At 39.2% G+C, this 18,666-nt stretch overlaps 8 protein-coding genes across 8 annotated transcripts; 5 read left to right on the top strand and 3 right to left on the bottom strand.

Annotated features, from left to right (window-relative positions):
* Positions 1–424: 424 nt before the first annotated feature.
* Positions 425–2,863, bottom strand: BATDEDRAFT_84926 (uncharacterized protein; the record flags this gene model as incomplete). The annotated part of the gene is made up of 11 exons (XM_006676019.1): positions 425–621; positions 705–768; positions 842–999; positions 1,090–1,400; positions 1,492–1,557; positions 1,630–1,731; positions 1,868–1,903; positions 1,995–2,109; positions 2,207–2,295; positions 2,378–2,569; positions 2,694–2,863. 11 exons carry the CDS (start codon positions 2,861–2,863, stop codon positions 449–451), a joined length of 1,476 nt encoding a protein of 491 aa, XP_006676082.1. The 3' UTR covers positions 425–448.
* Positions 2,864–4,114: 1,251 nt separating this feature from the next.
* On the bottom strand, positions 4,115–5,419 carry BATDEDRAFT_8359 (uncharacterized protein; the record flags this gene model as incomplete). The annotated part of the gene is made up of 4 exons (XM_006674931.1): positions 4,115–4,585; positions 4,662–4,796; positions 4,883–4,970; positions 5,247–5,419. Coding segments are annotated over 4 exons (867 nt in total), but the record flags the coding sequence as incomplete, so codon positions are not given.
* Positions 5,420–5,895: 476 nt separating this feature from the next.
* BATDEDRAFT_22017 (uncharacterized protein) lies at positions 5,896–8,007 on the top strand (the record flags this gene model as incomplete). Its single annotated transcript, XM_006675381.1, has 4 exons — positions 5,896–6,318; positions 6,412–6,804; positions 6,890–7,532; positions 7,613–8,007. 4 exons carry the CDS (start codon positions 5,896–5,898, stop codon positions 8,005–8,007), a joined length of 1,854 nt encoding a protein of 617 aa, XP_006675444.1.
* A 518-nt stretch (positions 8,008–8,525) lies between these two features.
* On the bottom strand, positions 8,526–11,326 carry BATDEDRAFT_22016 (uncharacterized protein; the record flags this gene model as incomplete). Its single annotated transcript, XM_006675380.1, has 12 exons — positions 8,526–8,650; positions 8,746–8,770; positions 8,876–9,207; positions 9,300–9,362; positions 9,444–9,534; positions 9,609–9,789; positions 10,081–10,246; positions 10,356–10,482; positions 10,563–10,659; positions 10,800–10,986; positions 11,104–11,154; positions 11,296–11,326. 12 exons carry the CDS (start codon positions 11,324–11,326, stop codon positions 8,526–8,528), a joined length of 1,476 nt encoding a protein of 491 aa, XP_006675443.1.
* An 841-nt stretch (positions 11,327–12,167) lies between these two features.
* Positions 12,168–12,386, top strand: BATDEDRAFT_85380 (uncharacterized protein; the record flags this gene model as incomplete). Its single annotated transcript, XM_006676305.1, has 1 exon — positions 12,168–12,386. One exon carries the CDS (start codon positions 12,168–12,170, stop codon positions 12,384–12,386), a length of 219 nt encoding a protein of 72 aa, XP_006676368.1.
* Positions 12,387–12,733: 347 nt separating this feature from the next.
* On the top strand, positions 12,734–13,510 carry BATDEDRAFT_22015 (uncharacterized protein; the record flags this gene model as incomplete). Its single annotated transcript, XM_006675379.1, has 1 exon — positions 12,734–13,510. The coding sequence occupies one exon, from the start codon at positions 12,734–12,736 to the stop codon at positions 13,508–13,510; it is 777 nt and encodes a 258-aa protein (XP_006675442.1).
* Positions 13,511–13,663: 153 nt separating this feature from the next.
* BATDEDRAFT_18488 (Serine/threonine protein phosphatase PP1) lies at positions 13,664–16,341 on the top strand (the record flags this gene model as incomplete). The annotated part of the gene is made up of 7 exons (XM_006675119.1): positions 13,664–13,705; positions 14,778–14,919; positions 15,038–15,169; positions 15,266–15,496; positions 15,611–15,787; positions 15,866–16,152; positions 16,228–16,341. The coding sequence occupies exons 2-7, from the start codon at positions 14,862–14,864 to the stop codon at positions 16,339–16,341; spliced, it is 999 nt and encodes a 332-aa protein (XP_006675182.1). The 5' UTR covers positions 13,664–13,705; positions 14,778–14,861.
* A 328-nt stretch (positions 16,342–16,669) lies between these two features.
* Positions 16,670–18,255, top strand: BATDEDRAFT_84922 (uncharacterized protein; the record flags this gene model as incomplete). The annotated part of the gene is made up of 5 exons (XM_006676304.1): positions 16,670–16,786; positions 16,948–16,998; positions 17,155–17,493; positions 17,623–17,916; positions 18,016–18,255. The coding sequence occupies 5 exons, from the start codon at positions 16,670–16,672 to the stop codon at positions 18,229–18,231; spliced, it is 1,017 nt and encodes a 338-aa protein (XP_006676367.1). The 3' UTR covers positions 18,232–18,255.
* Between the last annotated feature and the right edge of the window lie 411 nt (positions 18,256–18,666).

Genomic DNA, 18,666 nt, shown 5'->3' with positions numbered 1-18,666 from the left:
CTCAGTAATGTATAATAATGGACAAGATGTCCGATGGACTGAATTTGAATTTACAGTTGGATTCGCGTAGAATGGAATGCTCGTGTTTTTCTGCTCCAGAATAATTGTTTGATATTCGCTGCGTTTTCTTATTCCAATCGACTACTTTTTGAATCAACACAACGATCATCATATGACACACTCAAGCCATCTTTATCTTGACATTCTGCATAGTCATAACTTATACAATCTTCGTATTCACAACAATCCATATATTGGACTCGATTGTTCTCAAAATTCTGCTGGTTATGAGTGGCATTCTTGTTTAGTGCTCCATTTTATGCAAATACAACAATGGTTGTTCAACTGCTTCAACCATTTACAGATTGATTTTAATTTGACCCAAACAGTAGAATCGATTCCTCACAAGTTCAAACTGTGTCTGCCAATTGATTTGTAAAGTAACGGTTTATTTGAATGTCAGTTTACCTGTTACTGGATCTATTGCTGCTTCAACTCCCATTTCTGTCAGTATCTCGTTTGGAACTACTTTTCTCGCTTCCAGCGATGCAATCAACATTTGGTTTTCTCTGTTGTTTTTGGTCAGATTACGCACTGCAAACAGTGCATATTCTCGTAAATCTGCATCCATCAGTAAAAGGGTAAATCAAAAATGCTCATCATTGACTGAAAATCCGTAAAAAATACAACTAAAGTTAACCTACATGGATTCAAATCATCGATCACGCAGTTGCTCAATACTAATGGAATCCCATCGCACATTCTGATCTACACCATGGAATGACACGTATAAGTCAATTTACATGGTTTTAGCAAGTATATCATGCATTGCTCAACTCACCTCATTTTGTGCTTGTTGAGATGTATATGTGATATTGGCAATCACTTTCATGATATCACACCGAATCATAAAGAATATGTTGGACTTGATATCATGCGAAGGACTACTCGACTTATCCACAAATATGGGTTGAAGCTTACTCACACCGTGTAATAAAGCTAGTCAAGATACAACAAAGCAAATCGTTAGTTGAAAACTAGAATATTATACCAAATAAAGCAACGAATATCCAGAGAATCGACACTTACTGATCAGAGATTTGGCAAGTCCGTCATCTACCCAACTTGAAATCTCAGCTTCTGTGGATATTTGTGATGCCACTCCGAGATATTGTAAAACAAGCACAACGAATGTGCAAATGTGTTGTATAGATGAATCCAACTGAGGTTCAGGAGTACTTAGTAATGTTTGAAGCTTTTTGGTTGTTGAAACTAGTATTCTCGATATCAACTTGCTTGTGTTTGGCAAGCTCACATTCAGTTGCGCAGAACCGTTTACCATTCCATCAAGAGCTTTTAGTAACGCTACATGCACTGAAGACATGCCTCCATTCTCTATTCTATTAATATTCAAGTGTTAGTTGCTATTGATTTAAAAAATGAATATTTTAATTTTATCAGTTGATAAATCTCCAAAGCAAGTGTACTGACTGCTCCAAAGATGTCCATATAGCTGGAGCCAAGTCTGATATCAACAGGTTCTTTATACATGAATAGCTTGTTAAACCCAATAAAATTTAATTTAGTTACGATGCCAATACCACCAGTAAAACTGCAAATCAAACTCACCTTAATTCAAAATTGTCAGTTTGAGTACCGCTTTCATTTGCAAAAACATTCAAAATAGATGCAATTGCTTCAGAGCCAGTAATATTATCAACAAAATCTTTACTAGATATAATCATTTGTAACGAGCATACAATATAAATTAAACATTTCCAAAATAATTAAGCGTGACTAAACCCATCACACTTGCCATTGTAACGAATTGTTCAAAGTACAGTTATGGATCCACACAAGAGCGTACTTGACTGACGCAGGATCGGCAAATAACAGAAACAAGCTATTCATCATAGTAGTCAAATAGTATCAAGTACATATGTCAGAAATAGCTGTACCAAAATATGTAGCGAATGCTTCGTGCAATTACAAACCTAAGAAGCTGCGATTCCCTCACAAAAAATTGCCAGATAGACGACTGCACTAAAGTGTTGGAAGTGCACATATTTGACAATGCTTGCATCCCCATGTCAATTGCTTGAGTTGCGTCTATAAATAAAAGGTGCCAAAACAGAACATTAAATCCAAAAATAATGGTAGTTTGATTTGCTTGAATCCAATGATTTGAAGGACATGTAAAACGTACCTTTTCTTTCAGACTCTTCGCCTGCATGATTACGCCAATCAATCAGATCCAGTAGGATATCATTAACAATAGTATGCACTTGAATCTCGCTAGTTGAAGATTGGGTTAAAAATCAAGAACACATGTTCAGTACCAAAAAACAAACATTGATATACGCATAATAGGTTTTACCTAGCAATCCATTGATTTTCTGGTACATCCGCACATGTGTTTCGCATCCACTCAAACAGTTTCTTGATAAGTTTAAAATAAATTGAAGAGGTTCTCTCCCATTCCGATCGTTGCTGCAACGTCTGTTTGACTTGGACAAGTTGAGCTTCATAGAGTTTCCATATCTGAGTCTCGATTACTCTGGGAAATCGTCTGCATCAGAACCAACATCAGGTTACACAAAATACAATGTATAACAGATGAGAATAAAGTCCAAGAAACTGCTCGAATCTGTAGTAAAACTATGACATTCGTCGCTTAAACTGATGGTATTTACCTCTTTTGAGGTATTTTGATCAACTGTTCATTTACAAATGCAAGTTGAGAGGAAAGCTGGGAAATGGATATGTCTATAGACTGGCTGTCCTGTTCATTATTTTTGTCAAACCATACAGGTAGTTCGACATGCAATAGCATCAGCTGCACAAACTTGGATAGGCTCTCCATGACAGACGAACCAAACTCGAGTTTTTGGAAATGACTGCCGTGTTCACGTAAAATAAAACTTGAATTTCTTGCAGTGATTGTATTTTGCTCTGAAATGAACATTTGTTCGCTCCACTTTCCTGTTAGGAATTGACTATTTTTTCAATGGAAAACGGCCATCATGCGATGCTCACAATTAAACTATTTATTCACTTTTGAAATAACCGTATCGTTCAGTCAATTTGGTGGAAACTGGCAGTTTGTTATGCCGACTTTTATCTAGTGGTTCATTTTACGTGAATGCAGCAGTAAATTGGAATGTGTGCAACCTTGACGGAAAAATATGTAAACCCAGCCTTTAAAGCCACAGTTATAAATGTGTGAATACTTTATTTAACCTACGGCAGACATTTAAAAAAGTAGGATACGGAAATCCTATAAACTATGCCCAACTTGACAATGTAAATAAATGGATGGTATAAAAATGAAGCCAATGGTTTGGCAAGTTGCCCGATGATACAAAACTAACTATGGAAATAGAAATCATTTATGTGTCTCGCTTGAATGAAAATGCGTCCGTAGCAGTCCACTACTATCTTCTGTAGAGTCTACTTCAATGACATCATCATAAGTATCCTCTTCTCTGACCATAGCATGCTGTTTACCACGCGAGCCATCTAATTGAGCATTTGCAGGACGATTGGATGGGTGTGCATATTCCTGCTCAGTATCGCCAAAAAATAGTGTTCCAAATCCAAGACGAGCTACTTGTGCATTAAAATCAGTCGCATGTTGCTCAATAATCCGTCGAACCTGCGGCGGATGCTGATACCGTGGATCTTCATGCACAACAGGAAAATTAAAATCTCCAAACATAAGCTCTCTGGATTGAGCATAATCAATCTCTTCTTCGTCGTCAGGATCAAGAAATTCAAGTGGTGTCATATCAGTCTCATCATCTGATTCAAGGTACAATTTACCCTGACGGCTTGGTCCAATGTGCTGACGTTCAGATCTAGCCGCTAAAATTGACGAGGATGAATAAGATGCACTCTGTTGTCCATAATAGCTGCTTGGCAAACCATCTTCATCATCTTCAATCCAGTGGGCTACTGTATGTGTTTCTGCCCAGCTGCGATGGGTTGGATGACGAAGTGGACGTGTAAAATCTGGTGGATCCACAAAGGTAAAATAAGTGTCTTGGATCAAATCTTTGATTCCCAATGCATCACGAACAGCATATCGCAGTGTAACACGCGATGATAGTCTACGATCATCATAGTCGGTCCAAGGAAATGCATAAAAGTGCAGCCAAGCAAAAAATGGCATCTCAAAACAAAGTATGGTATCTTGTAAAGCAAGTGCAATATTATTTGCCGAATATTCCTTGTCTTGATCAGAACCACTAATTGCTCCGACAGCAACTAACATTGCCACAATCAAACCTTGCCAGAATGTAAGGAAAATAATAGCCTTGACACATATAAATTTTGGCATGGGTCTGTACGGTTCAAGATCGTTGGAGCATTGCACATAAAACAAAACTAGGCAGTACATGCTACAGCAAACACTGAGGTTATATGCAAACGACAGATATAGATATGAACTCTCCCATGCAACGTATCCTTCTTCGTAGTGTCCTGATACTTTGAGAATCATAATGAGGATGGCCAAAAGTGGTTTAAGAATAACAAACTGAAGTACACCTCGACGAATAAACAAAAATGTTTGTGGATCACTCATCTGTAATATATGCATTTTGATTTGGTCAAAAAATACAAAGACACTTTAATTCACAAATATTAAACACGCAACCTACATCCATGGGAAGAAAACAATAGTTGAATGGCCAAAGATGGTGAATACGTAATCGTTCTTGTAGTAGTGAAAGAAGTGCACGCTCTCCGCCGAGATAGTTGATTAAAAGAGTGAAAAACGAATATATCACAAAAGCCTAATTGCACAAGTATGCCGATAAACACTCATGACTTTAATCAAATGAAATTTTGCAAATTGTCGAAAACATCAACTCGTACTGACCTCGTAAACATCACGAATTGTGTCGATATAGTGCGACGTGTACTTGGATGACAGACTAACGAATGAAGCAACACCATAAATAGGTACCCTATATTTGATTGCATTCAAAAACAAGAATTAAAAACTACAAGTAGATCAGATAAATAAAACATCCGTTGAGATCATAACGTAATTGATCTACAAGATAAGTAGACCAAGCATGAAGGGTAAAGAACGGAACATCATTGACCTAAACAAGGTTATTGAAAAGTTGAACAGGACCCAAGTTATTTGAAACAACAAGATTTGCAGCAAGAAAAGCAAGTGATTTTCAACAGTTAATATGCACTACACATCAGACGTCTTGTGAAACCAGAAAGCTTACATCCACAAAATACGGATAATCAGACGCTGCAAGTCAGGCCGTCGATAGTTTTTAAGATGCAAAAACATAGAGTACAAAGACAAGACAGTGGCAACAAAAACAGACACTCCAGCGAGAAAGTAGGCGACAGCACCGACTTTGGTGCTGCCTTGCTGGATGGGCAGTGGCAACATTGTTTTAGTACAAGCTTGACTAGAAACTGGCAGTTACAGTCGTATTCCTGAGGGTGTGCTAGACAACCGTTTCGCGTAAACTAGAACACTTGGAATGAGTATTTGCTGTTTTTCTGTTAATTATTTTTCAATAAACAATAAATCATCATTGATGCTTGCAGTTAAACTACTTCACTTTGAAATAGTTATATACTGCATGATCGTCAAGTTTGAAACCAGATACCCAGTTTGACGGTTTTGGTATGGGATTCACACCACAGCAGTATGAATATCTGTCTAGTTTTTATATACAATATTGTCCTCTAAACTCGGCAAACTAGAGTTTAGATAACAATATCGTCTAGTAAATCTGATGAAACTGGCTGTTTATTCGACACCCTTATTTAATGTTTTACGTGAATATGGCAGTAAATTGGACATTTAATTCTTTCCATTGAATTGACAAGATTGTGTTGGATCAGCTCAAGAGCAACTGCATGGCTTCTCATCCAGTTCATTCTCTGACTGAATCCAGTCAATCCAAGCCTATTAGCTTGTTGTCATCCTCACGGCAGATTCTACAAGACACTCAGCCTTCACAACACCTTGAATCACCTTCACCGGCCATAGCTTCTGCCTTGACCGGCGCAACTGCGAATTCCTTCACAAACTCTTTTTTACAGCTGCTGATGCAGCAGCAGCTACAACATCAAATCCAGCTGCAGTTGCAGCAATTGCAACAGGAACAGCTTTTTCAGCAGCGGGCTGCTCAGGCTCAACTGGAACAGCAGCAGGATGATGTTACGCAGCAAGTTATGGATCATTTTATGCAGTCCTTGATTCCACTGGTTCAGGCTCAAATGGCTACTGAAAATCGCTCGTTGCAAAAACCACAGACTCCATCGCCATGGCAAGATCCGGTATGTCAGGAATCACTTATGGCATTGGTTGCAGTTGGTTGCAGGCATGCACTTTAAAAAATCTAACTTGTTTCTATTTATTGTTCATGGTAGTTGTCTAGTTTACCATCCTTGGCAGCCATAAAGCTAATCACAGATGCAGTAAACAACACAATGGGGAATGTCGCTGGTCAGGATACACTGCAACAACAGCCATTGTTGGATAAACTACACCTGCCAGATCTTATAAACCTGGCTGCTCCTGCTGTAGGAATGAACACTTTGCCATCCTCTTTTTCATTGCAGGGACTATCTACCTTTCCGAATAAAAGTCAGCCCTTTCGATATTCATTTCCTGATGCAAGCCCCAAAGGACACTCTGGACCTTATGTACAAAAGGCATGCCAGGCATGTAAACTAGCACACACTGCATGCGGTAATGAACGGCCATGTCAGGCAAGTTGGAAATTTAACGCTATAAGCCATCAAAACCTGTGTATTGGCTTGGTTTGACAAGATTAAAACTGCTACTACATACCTCATTTTGTCACTGTTCAAACTCGCTAACCTAGTAATGTGTGTATGTTTTTAGAGATGTATTCGTAACAACAAGACCCACGAATGTGTAGATGCAAGTCGTCGTAAGCGTGGTCGTCCATCAAATGTTGAAAGAGCATTTCGTCAGCAGAACACCCAAAGTTTGTCAAAATTAGAACCATTAGTACTTTCAGGTTCTCAATCGGTAGAATCTAGCACCACAATGACAATTTTGCCTCATACTGCATCGATTTTAGAAACAGTCAAAATTACAACTCCCATACCCGTTGCATTGTCACCATTTGGTCCAACAACAACTACATCTGTTGCTGCAATTGAAGATATTCCATCATCCACAGATTCACAAACTGAAAACTCCGAGTCACCTACACCTGCAGTACAGGCTTTGAAGCGAAAAAGGCTGCAGAAATTGACAAAGCCTTCCAGATCGTTGAAATATTCTACTGCAGCTCATTCGCGAGCTCATTCGGCATCAAAACACTCAAATAAAGCATCTACTGGTGCTTCAACGCAAAGACAGATTCTGCCATTTTTACCTCCATCACAACATACAGATCTTCAATCGTTTTATCAAAAGTTATTGGTACCTTCTACAGCACAACCGACTGTGTCAAATGAAATTCTACAGGCAATTGCTACATTGGCTGTTTTGCTTCCTGGGGGAAATGCCACCACAGGTAACCATGTTGCTGTAAAGCTATTTGGCTTACAGTGTTTATATTTAAAACTAACAATTATATATGTTGATGATTACTAGCTCCGGATTATGGTGCTATTACTGCAGCCATTTTAGCATCTGTTCCACCACAGCCGCAACTTGCTTTAGGAAATATGAATCCGTCACAGCTTGCATCGGCATTACATCAGCCATCGCTTTCGATTCCCGCCCAAAACCATCAACATTCCTCACAATCTTCAGCTGATCTCCGTCACCTTTTGCACAACTGTCTCATTCCACCATTGCAGCCATCTAATTTTGATACAGTGATACCAACTAGTCAACCACGAGGAAATGCCGTTCCAGAGGCAGCAACAGCAGCAGTCGATCCAGCCCTTATGGCTCTATTTCAAACCCACATTGCTGCTGCTTTACAACAGACAGGGCTATTTGATGCTGTTGGGGGTAAACCAAACTCATTGTCAGATGCATAACTGGTTTTGGTCTTGAAAATCATCTACCAGTAACCCATCGTTGTTTGAAAACTAAAGTTTAAGATATACGTGCTATCCTGAGACAACCGAGTGTTTTTTTGCATAACCTAAATACACATTTTACACACATCGTTTCATTACCAATTATGCCAGACATTCGATTTTTTAACTTTTGATAAAACTGTCAATTTGTTGTATTAGCTAAATAAGGCAGTTTGGAATCTATTGTATTCACTTTTATTTACTGCATTGCTTCTTTCATGTACAACCTACTGGACTAAACTCAACTTTAACTCGGTTACAACCATCCAAAATCTGCAAGAATCTGCCTTTGTTCAAGTCACTCTGGTAGAAATAACAATGTATTGAATGTTTAACAAGACATTTAAACTTTTAATAAACACATCAACCCAAAATAAAGAAATAAAAGTTTCAGAATAAAACTGGTTTAATGAAGAAATGGCTCGTTAAAAATTAAAACAGTTTTACAATCGATATATTGCCAGACAATAGACTGGCTACGAGTCAGGAACAACTACCAGCTGCATCTTGGTGGTCGTGCCTTCCAAAAAACCCACAACTTGACCAGAAGTAATCACTGCAATATCCCCTGCTTTACACAGACCAATATCCTTGGCATATACTAAATACATTAAAAATATTCAAATTTTTGCCACAAGGATCGTTTAGAATATGATATATACAGACAAGAACACCACATCATAACCATCTACTTACGCAGTGTGTCCCTAATGGCGGTCTCCTGTAAACATTTACAATCAAAAAGTAAGAAACTATACAAACTCGATCATCTGGGCTATTAAAACCAGACTCGATACAATCCATTCTAATGCATCTCAAACCGTACAGGTCCAGTACTATGATAATAAGGAACAAGTCCGAAATTGGCAGACATCTGACGAGCAGTTTTTCGCACTGTCGTGGCAGCAATGACAGGAATCAAAGGTCGGTATTTTGCAACAAGACGAGCAGTACCACCAGCTTCGGTTAGCACCATAATAATAGCTGCACCAACTTGACGCGCACACAAAACAGCAGAAGATGCAATGGACTCGTTAATATGAATGGGTTTCGTCACGCTGCGCATGGCCTTCATTTGATACTCGAGATAGTTGGTGTTGAGCTCGGCTTGATAAATAATTTTACGCATGGTGGCGACGGTCTCAATCACATACTCGCCTAATTTGGATAAAAAGTATGGTTTACATTCGAATTAAAAAGTTATCATTAGCTATACTTGTGCTGACAAGGTAAACAGTATGTGCACTCACCAATGGCAGTCTCTCCAGAAAGAACCAGTCCATCAACACCATCCATAACAGCATTGGTAACATCTAAATAGTTGTTAAATTAGCATCTAATCGTTGAAATTAAACACCAGTATGCAGTACAGTATTCAGTCCAACGCATATTACCAGAAGCCTCGGACCTCGTTGGATAGGGATTTGACACCATGGATTCAAGCATTTGATTTGCTATGAGAATAGGCTTTCCTGCTGTGTTTGCCTGCAATGTTTACATGAGCATCAAACAACTCAATCGCAATACCATTCAGCACAAAGTGATATAAACCAACTTACCAAAGCAACCATCTTTTTCTGAGCAACACAAATAACATCCACATCCACTTCGGCACCAAGGTATCCACGATCAATGACAATACCATCGGCAACATTCAGAATCGACTCAAAATTATTCATAGCACGTTTGTTTTCAATCTTGGCAAGCATCTTAGTATGCGAGTTACCAAGGATCATTCTGCTGGTCGTAAATGAATAATGAAATTTTCAAATTAAAAATATACTAAATTAGATTTCTATTACAGTCATACTCATGTATGAATCTAGTTCAAACTTGGTAATTGTACAATTTTTGGTAGAAAACACAACACATATTGAACCACTGTCTACTCCAAAGTAAAATAGAGGCAGTGGCTGCAAGATCGATACAAAAGTGTTTGTTTTACGTAAACACGGCCGTAAATACAATAGATCTAGTGCTAGCCCATAGTTCAAATAGACAAGAATCGTAATCAACCATAAATCAGCTCACCTGACTTCTTCGACATCCTCAATGTCACGAATACATGAAATAGAAATGAAATCCACGTTTTGTTGCATGGCAAACAAAATATCTTTTTTGTCCTTTTCACAGATGGCAGGGAGATCGTCAATTCTCCGATCAGGAAAATTAACTCCCTTGTTTTCGCCAAGAATGCCTGAAAGAATCATTTTTCAAAACAAATGGTTGGTTACAAAAATCATTGCCCAGTTATATTCCAAATCAAACGATCAAGTCGACTGTTCAACGTGGTTATTTATATCTACCATTGTTGTCCACGACTGCCTTGACGGCATTTTCCAAACGCTCAGTCACGGTGAATGACAGCAAGCCATCGTCGACAAAAACTTTATCTCCAACCTGAAGAAGCTCGCGGGTGTAGTTTGTCGATACCTAAAATGTAAAATAAAATCAGGGTGAGCATATTTTCAAGATATGGTGTAATATGACCAAACAATCGATTCCAAGATTACCTGGGTATGATCTCCAATGACACTGCTATCATTTACAAACAAAAAACTGTCTCCTTTCTTCAAGTGGACAGGTTTACCATCGACAAGTTTTCCAGTTCTAAGCAATAATAAGATAAACCCCCGGTTGCAAGTCAGGTTAGCAAATCAAGTCATCGGCACAGTTTAATAGCAGCCTTTGCATGCCTTTATCAAAATCTACTTGTCCCGACATCAAGAATCAAAAATAGCCATGCATACCTGACTTTTGGTCCATTGATGTCTACCCATATGCCAACTTCTGGATGGTCCTTGGAAGCATCAGTGTACTCGCGCAGATTACGGATGATTTGTGCAGCATTATCATATGTGGAATGGCTCATATTAATACGAGCGATGCTCATGCCGCTATTGACAAGGGCTGACAAAACCTCTTTTGATCTTGATGCTGTTCATGGCAACATGAAAACCATTGCATAAAGATGAACAAGGGTTAGGATGCAACAAGATCACTAAACATGACGAATAAATGATGATTAGCATTCCAAATTCAACACATGTTTACCAGGGCCAATGGTACAGGCAACTTTGGTTCGGAGTACATTGTTAGTACCGGCTAGAATTACGTGCACAACGTTTCAGGTTGAATAAATAATAGAAACGGAATTGTATAGTCAGCATATTGGATGATTACCAATTTAAAAGTTCTTTGATAATATATGCAAGTAAAAAATGGATGTATAAAACAATACTTTACCTTGCAGAGAGGGATGAGCAATGTATGGCATGATTGAATCTGGAAAAGTTCAAAGGGTGGGGAAGTTGGAGTTTGTTTAGCATGAAAACTATGTGATTAAAGCAGTTGCAAACTAGCCAAAATACGAGATTAGCCATTAGAAACAAACGGTTTCCAATACATTAATATAATAACGAGATTTACAAATTGGCATTGAACCAAAATCCAAGTCTAGCTAGCTAACGATTCAATCAAGCAAGTCTATACAGTAGTAAACATCTTTTCAACTGCAAACTCGCATTAAAAGTCGAATATTGCTGACAGTATTGGCATTCTAGTCATCTTTCCCAATTGGTTTAAAATACTGATCCGCTTATCCCTACAGTTGGCAACTACAAGACATACTAATACCCCATTCTTGATCGCGTAATATTGGTATTATAACACTCGGTTTGACAATCATTGCAGTTTAAATACTTCACTTGATCAGTCAAGAAATGTAAGCTATTGTTAGCATATCTTATGTTACTGAATAGAATACAAAACGATCTAGAATGGTTTAAACGGTATGTACCATTACTGCAGCTGATTTCAGGCCCTTTCTTGTTGGCCCGCTATTGAAAGTGTATTTGTTATTAACAGCACCAAATCCGACCATTGCTAACGCTCTTAAACTCACAACCATATACGTATATGCAGCCCATATCAGTAGTATATAAAGAGCACCGGATAATATCGTTTTATTTGAATGAGATTTACACAAAGAATAACAGATAATGTCGGGTTTCTTGGATAAGATTATTCACTAAATTACTCTAAATTCTATCTCTAAATAAAATTTGATATTAAAAGTTTGTCAGATTTCACGACTCTCAACCATTTTTCTTTACCAAATGAATCCAACCGACCTTTCTATCGCCTGTCCTGGAGTCGACTTTACAGTCTCATACCAGCCACACGATACTTTATTCTCTATTGGTGACTATGTCATAAAGTATTTACAAAAGACTTTTGACATAATCAAGTCATCCCCCAATATCGAAAACAGCACTATTGTGGATTTCGTCAGATCTAACATCAAAGACCATAATAGTGCTATTCTTGATATTTGAAGATGACTTGATTATGTCAAAAGTCTTTTGTAAATACTTTATGACATAGTCACCAATAGAGAATAAAGTATCGTGTGGCTGGTATAAGACTGTAAAGTCGACTCCAGGACAGGCGATAGAAAGGTCGGTTGGATTCATTTGGTAAAGAAAAATGGTTGAGAGTCGTGAAATCTGACACTTTTAATATCAAATTTTATTTAAAGATAGAATTTAGAGTAATTTAGTGAATAATCTTATCCAAGAAACCCGACATTATCTGTTATTCTTTGTGTAAATCTCATTCAAATAAAACGATATTATCCGGTGCTCTTTATATACTACTGATATCACATTCTGAAACCGCACTGATGGAAATACAAATATCATCTTCCTGGGTTCATCCAATCAAGGCGCCAGTCTTGGATGTCAACCATATGGATTTTACTGAAATGCCCAGCACATTGGCTGCATCATCTAGTCACGCTTCCTATGACAAGCAACCACAACAATGCACTATCCAGACAGACAAGCACGAGCATATTTCCAATGCGCTTACAGCACCGTTTAGCAACTCATATCACATTCCATCCAATGGTAGACATCAACAAAGCATGTTGATACCACGCATGTCCCATCTTGAACAACCAGATCTAGATAAATATACTCGACTACGACACGAGGCTTTTCGTGAACTCAATCAATTTGCAGAAGCTGGATCAGCACGGTTTGTTGCTCAAATGCGATGGTTGGACAGTCTTACTATTGAAGAGCGAAACGCATTGCATCCATCAAACAAAGCTGCTTTTTTACATGGATCTCGACGACGAAGACATACTGCATCTGAATCTGCACATCTTGAACGTGCTCCTATATCCTCTTTTCAAGATGACGGAATTTTGGAATATGCAGTTGGCAATTCGTCGCGTATTGAGCCAGATGGTGGTCATGTACCCATGGCACCCCACGACTATTCTTGTAGCGATGGCTTGGTGGAAGCACTAAGTCATCTTAGTACAAATGAGTTTGAATTTTGTGCCGAGTATGAGAGGAATATGCGGCTACGCCATAGATCTTTTGAAGTAGGACAATCTGGTATTGATGTGGTTGACGAGGATATGGAAAGTCATAGCGGGTCATTGTGGTAACATTGCAGTATTTGCTCGTTGGTTTAATTGGTTTGGTGGATTTGGACTAGAGCAAACAGTTGAACCCTTTTCAATACAAACTCGAATTTTGCGTGACGTTTTCAACACGACAATAAAACTTGTTTTTGCATCACAAGAGCAACTCTTCAACCTACAAAACAGCCAACAGTCGCAGCCGTATTGACAACAGCGACTGTGAGTCTACACCTAACCATTGCTCAATTGTTGAATATGCCTTATCTAGTCTTCTCCTATACAGGACATTGGTAATGGAAGTTTCATACTTGGGAAGAACAAAGTCGCCATGCTAGTGATGGTCTTCCTTTAGCATGTTAATTATCAAAGGGAAACCGGACCAAGTTGTAGCCAAATGTGCTAGTCTATGGAATAGTTCATTCTGGAATAATTGTAGACATCAAGATTGTTCAGCATCAGTTCAATCTGCATCAATCCCATTGTATTCAACCCCTACCAAGTGCTGCTATCTCAATGGCATCTTCTTGGATGGCATGATGCCAGATGTAAATCTCATGTCTGGAGTTGGATGATGAACAGACATCATGGTCATTGGATGCAAGCACCTGTTGATTCTACAATCCGACTGATGAGAACTGCCTTGATGCTACCCCTTGCATATGTACCGATGTGATTACCACCCCTTTCTATTACTACCATCATCTTGTAGATAAAGCCTCGGCCAGACTCGCCTGTTTTTGTCATTGGTCTGGCCCATTGTAATGTATGCCTCATCTCAGAATGGGACTTTGGTGTGCTAGACTGTTCTTTTTCAGTCCAAAGCTGGCCAGAGTGGTGGGCACTACTGAGCTATTTTTCTGTCAAGCATCTATTAAGATAGTCTTGAGTGCAGAAGCATGGATAAGACCCAAAGTGTCTCACAATGGTATCATTCTATATCCATTCTCTCTCGTCTCTGGCTATCCCTCTTGATTGGTGTGTTGCGACTGTACAATACCGAGTGGTATGTAACGGTAGACTCGCGCCTCGTATATTAATGGTGTCCACTTTATCATGGCTCAAACTTTTATTTCGATCATTTGTATCTACATGACATTCTACATGTCTTGTTTAATTCGTGCCATCAACCATGTGCAGTTTCGCTCTGCTTGATGTAATGCCATTTGATTTCCACTGACTTTAACCCATTTTGCATATGTCCATGTATTCCCTAAACTGATCAATTGGTGGGTACTCATTACTCTTGTTTATAATAACATTAATTCTTTATCGGACTTGTTTTTAATTCCAGTAGCATACTTAATCGCCAATCTTCATATACATTGATCTCTGTAGTCTTTGTCGCCCATATACTAGTCTAGCGTTTTATTCTGTCATGGCTGATCTTGTCCCTGAAGCAGATATTGATTCTGTCATTGAGCGACTTCTTGAAGGTTTGTTTCAATCACGTTGACTTTGATAAAGCCGTATGGCTTTGGGTGAATTTGTTACTAGATAAAAGTATTGCACTGCATGGCGTGTCTAACTGAACTTTATTTGTGAATTGTCAAGTTCGTGGAAGCCGACCTGGAAAGCAAGTCCAGCTTACAGAAGCAGAAATCCGCTACCTCTGTACAAAGTCGAGAGAGATCTTTGTAAACCAGCCTATTCTTCTAGAACTTGAAGCCCCAATTAAGATTTGCGGTGTGTTGCTTCATTTACACTGCCTGACTTTGTGAATATCCATGGACTGATTATTTGTACTTTTGTTTTGAAAACTGATTCATCCTACGGTATAAGGCGATATTCACGGACAGTATTATGATCTTTTAAGATTATTCGAGTATGGTGGATTTCCTCCAGAGGCCAACTATCTTTTTCTGGGAGACTACGTAGACCGTGGAAAGCAGTCCTTGGAGACCATTTGCTTACTGCTTGCATACAAGATCAAATACCCTGAAAACTTTTTTATTCTTCGAGGAAATCATGAATGTGCAAGTATCAATCGTATTTACGGATTTTATGACGAATGTAAGTTGGTGTTGTCTATTCAACTGATATATTTGGCAGTTTAAATCTTGACAAGTACAAATGGGTGTCTAATATGTGCTCATGACTTGCTTTTATTGTTAAACCTGTTTATAGGTAAAAGGAGGTATAACATCAAACTCTGGAAAACATTCACAGATTGCTTCAACTGTTTACCTATTGCAGCAATCATTGATGAAAAAATCTTTACTATGCACGGTGGCTTATCTCCCGATCTTCAATCCATGGAGCAAATTCGTCGGGTTATGCGACCCACTGATGTTCCTGATACAGGTGTGTGCTGTATTTTATGTGTACTTGTGTCGATTATTCTTTGAATAAGATCACTAACTTTGATACTCTACAATCAAGGTCTTCTTTGCGATTTACTTTGGTCAGATCCTGACAAGGATATTACTGGCTGGAGCGAAAACGATCGGGGTGTTAGCTTCACTTTTGGCTCTGATGTTGTAACGAGATTTTTGCAAAAGCACGACTTGGATCTAATCTGTCGTGCGCATCAAGTGGTTGAAGATGGTTACGAGTTTTTTGCAAAACGGCAATTGGTTACTCTTTTTTCTGCACCCAATTACTGTGGTGAATTTGACAATGCAGGAGCCATGATGAGCGTGGATGAAACTCTCATGTGCTCGTTCCAAGTATGACACTTGCCAAGATGAAGCTAGTATATTGGTGTACCCATTCACTGACCCTTTACTATTATTTGGTTATAGATTCTGAAGCCGGCAGAAAAGAAACAAAAGTATGCATATGGAGGTATGGGTACTGGTCGGCCCGTCACACCCCCACGAAACAAGAAGAAGAAGGAAATGGCCAAAACAATGTAACTCTGCACCTGGTATTTAAAAATATCTCTTGCTTCGTGTTTTTCTGAAAAGAAGTCTTCAAGTGGGTCTTGTGGTGGTATGATGACGATTATAAGTGATGTGCTATTCTATTTTAAGCATGATCCGCTTCAGCAGGGGCCGTACGTTTCTTTCAAGTCTATCCCCAGCCTTTTATCTTTTTTTTGAAAGAAATTTGTTTTCCAGCATTTTATAGTTTAGTGTTAGTGGAGTTGAATCAGTGAATATGGAGAATAGATGCGAGAATTCTATTGGCCAACTCGAACTTGAGATTTGAGAAATTCGAGTATTTCAAACTAGGCTTTCAAACATGCCATCCATCGTCTGTGCCAACAAAGGCTGCGGTAAACCATTTGAACCTTCCATTGAAGGAAATAAGGAATGTGTCTACCACTCTGGCTCTGCTGTTTTCCATGAAGGACTCAAGGCAAGTCCATTGGCTCTTGTCAAACCATTTCACGATGACTTGATGGAATCAAGAAGAATGTGGAAAAAATTCACTGCATTGATTCTTGAACACTTGTTGGCATGACAACCTCAGTTTGCATTGACTCCATAACACACCATGAACCATCTTGACATAATTAGGGGTGGTCATGCTGCACCAAGCGAGTGACCGACTTTGATGCATTTCTCAAGGTAAAGTTTTATTCGATTATTTCTGCAATGTGCTAGATGGAGTCGATGTCAATCACTTGATTCGAGTTTTGAAAAATGGGTTTAAAACGCTAGTCGTTATAGTGGTCGATGGGTCAGATCAAGTTCATACTGATTTCTATCATGAAAATCGATTAGATTCCAGGATGCACGACTGGCACTCATACAGACAAGGCACCAGAAGCTTCTGTGTCTGTAGCTGCTGTATCGACAACTGCGACGGATCCAAAAAAATCAGACGATGGGGTAGAAACCTTTACCATGGCTTCTGTACCTGCTGCTCTGCCCGCATCGATTCCTGCTGTCACAGCTCCAGTGTTTTTAGAAAAGGATATGCACGATCCCGCAGATGCGATCGTTGCTCCAGGCACACTTTGCAAACGCAAAACATGCGGTCAATCTTTCTTGGACGATACGTCTCGCTCGCAAGAATGTATCCATCATCCAGGTGCTCCAGTCTTTCACGAGGGCAGCAAGGTATCTCCAATATCTGACATAAAGTATTGACAGCAGGAGGATCACGATTGAACATGATGTATGATCTGAACACCGTGCTTGTTTACTAACCCAACCTATTGCTAAATGGAACTACCCTGTTTCAACTAGGGATGGTCGTGTTGCACCAGACGTGTACTTGAATTCGACGAGTTTTTGAAAATCAAGGGATGTTCGACATCTAAACACCGATTTACCAATGTTCATCTTGAATCCACGGACATCAAGCAAGTAGTAGAGTGTCGCCGTGATTGGTATCAAACTCCCGATACGGTCATTTTATCCATCTTTGCGAAAAAGGTGGACAAGCTTGCAACAACAGTTGTATTTGATAAAACTAGCCTGAAAGTGGATATTCTGTTTTTGGACGGTAGCTCGTCGCAATACCATACCGATCTCTTCCAGGTACGTGTTGGGTGAATCTTTTCAACTTTGGGATACCCCCAGCATGCTTTCTGTGGAAACTAACCTGATCGGGTTGACATCTTTTTAAACTCTGCATAGCCAATCGATCCAAATGCATCCAAGTTTGAAGTGCTTTCGACAAAACTTGAGATTGTGCTGAAAAAAGCAAACAGTTTAAGCTGGGTTGCTATTGAGCCAAAAGAAAACGTAACAACTTGGACTACGTTTGGCATTACGGGCTCAGTCGGTACTGTTGGGGGTAAAGAGGCTGTGGTTGGACACGATGCTCCTCTGCATCTTCTACCAAAACATTAGCCAAATAAAAAACATTAAATGAGACTCCATCGCTGTTTCAACATGGGTTACCATTGTAGTAAACCCAAACTCTAAAAAATCACCCATATGTAGTTTTATTTGTTGGAAGGCAAAAAGGATAAAGGAGATGGTCATAAAGTGTGTCCAAAAAGTATATATAAATAGAAACAAGGCCCTCAAAGTCCAGAGCCCTACCAACATCAAAATGCATGCCAAGTTAGCAAAAGCGATATATACTGTCAAGTCAAAGCAGTGTCTTGTTGATCATCCAAACCTCACCTCTGCCTCAAGCTCTTTGCGAACCAACTCGAACACTTTCATCATTTTACGTCGCGCACCGAGAGCACCTACACCACGCTGAATCAGATCGTCTTCACCCAACATAATCATAGCCTACACCGTGTTAGAACTGGGCATCGTTGCTCGTACCGGTGA

This window comes from Batrachochytrium dendrobatidis (assembly GCF_000203795.2).
Source record: "Batrachochytrium dendrobatidis JAM81 unplaced genomic scaffold BATDEscaffold_1, whole genome shotgun sequence".
Lineage (NCBI taxonomy): Eukaryota > Fungi > Chytridiomycota > Chytridiomycetes > Rhizophydiales > Batrachochytrium > Batrachochytrium dendrobatidis.
Note: the sequence above shows the minus strand (reverse complement) of the source record. Positions and strands in the feature narration are given on the sequence as shown.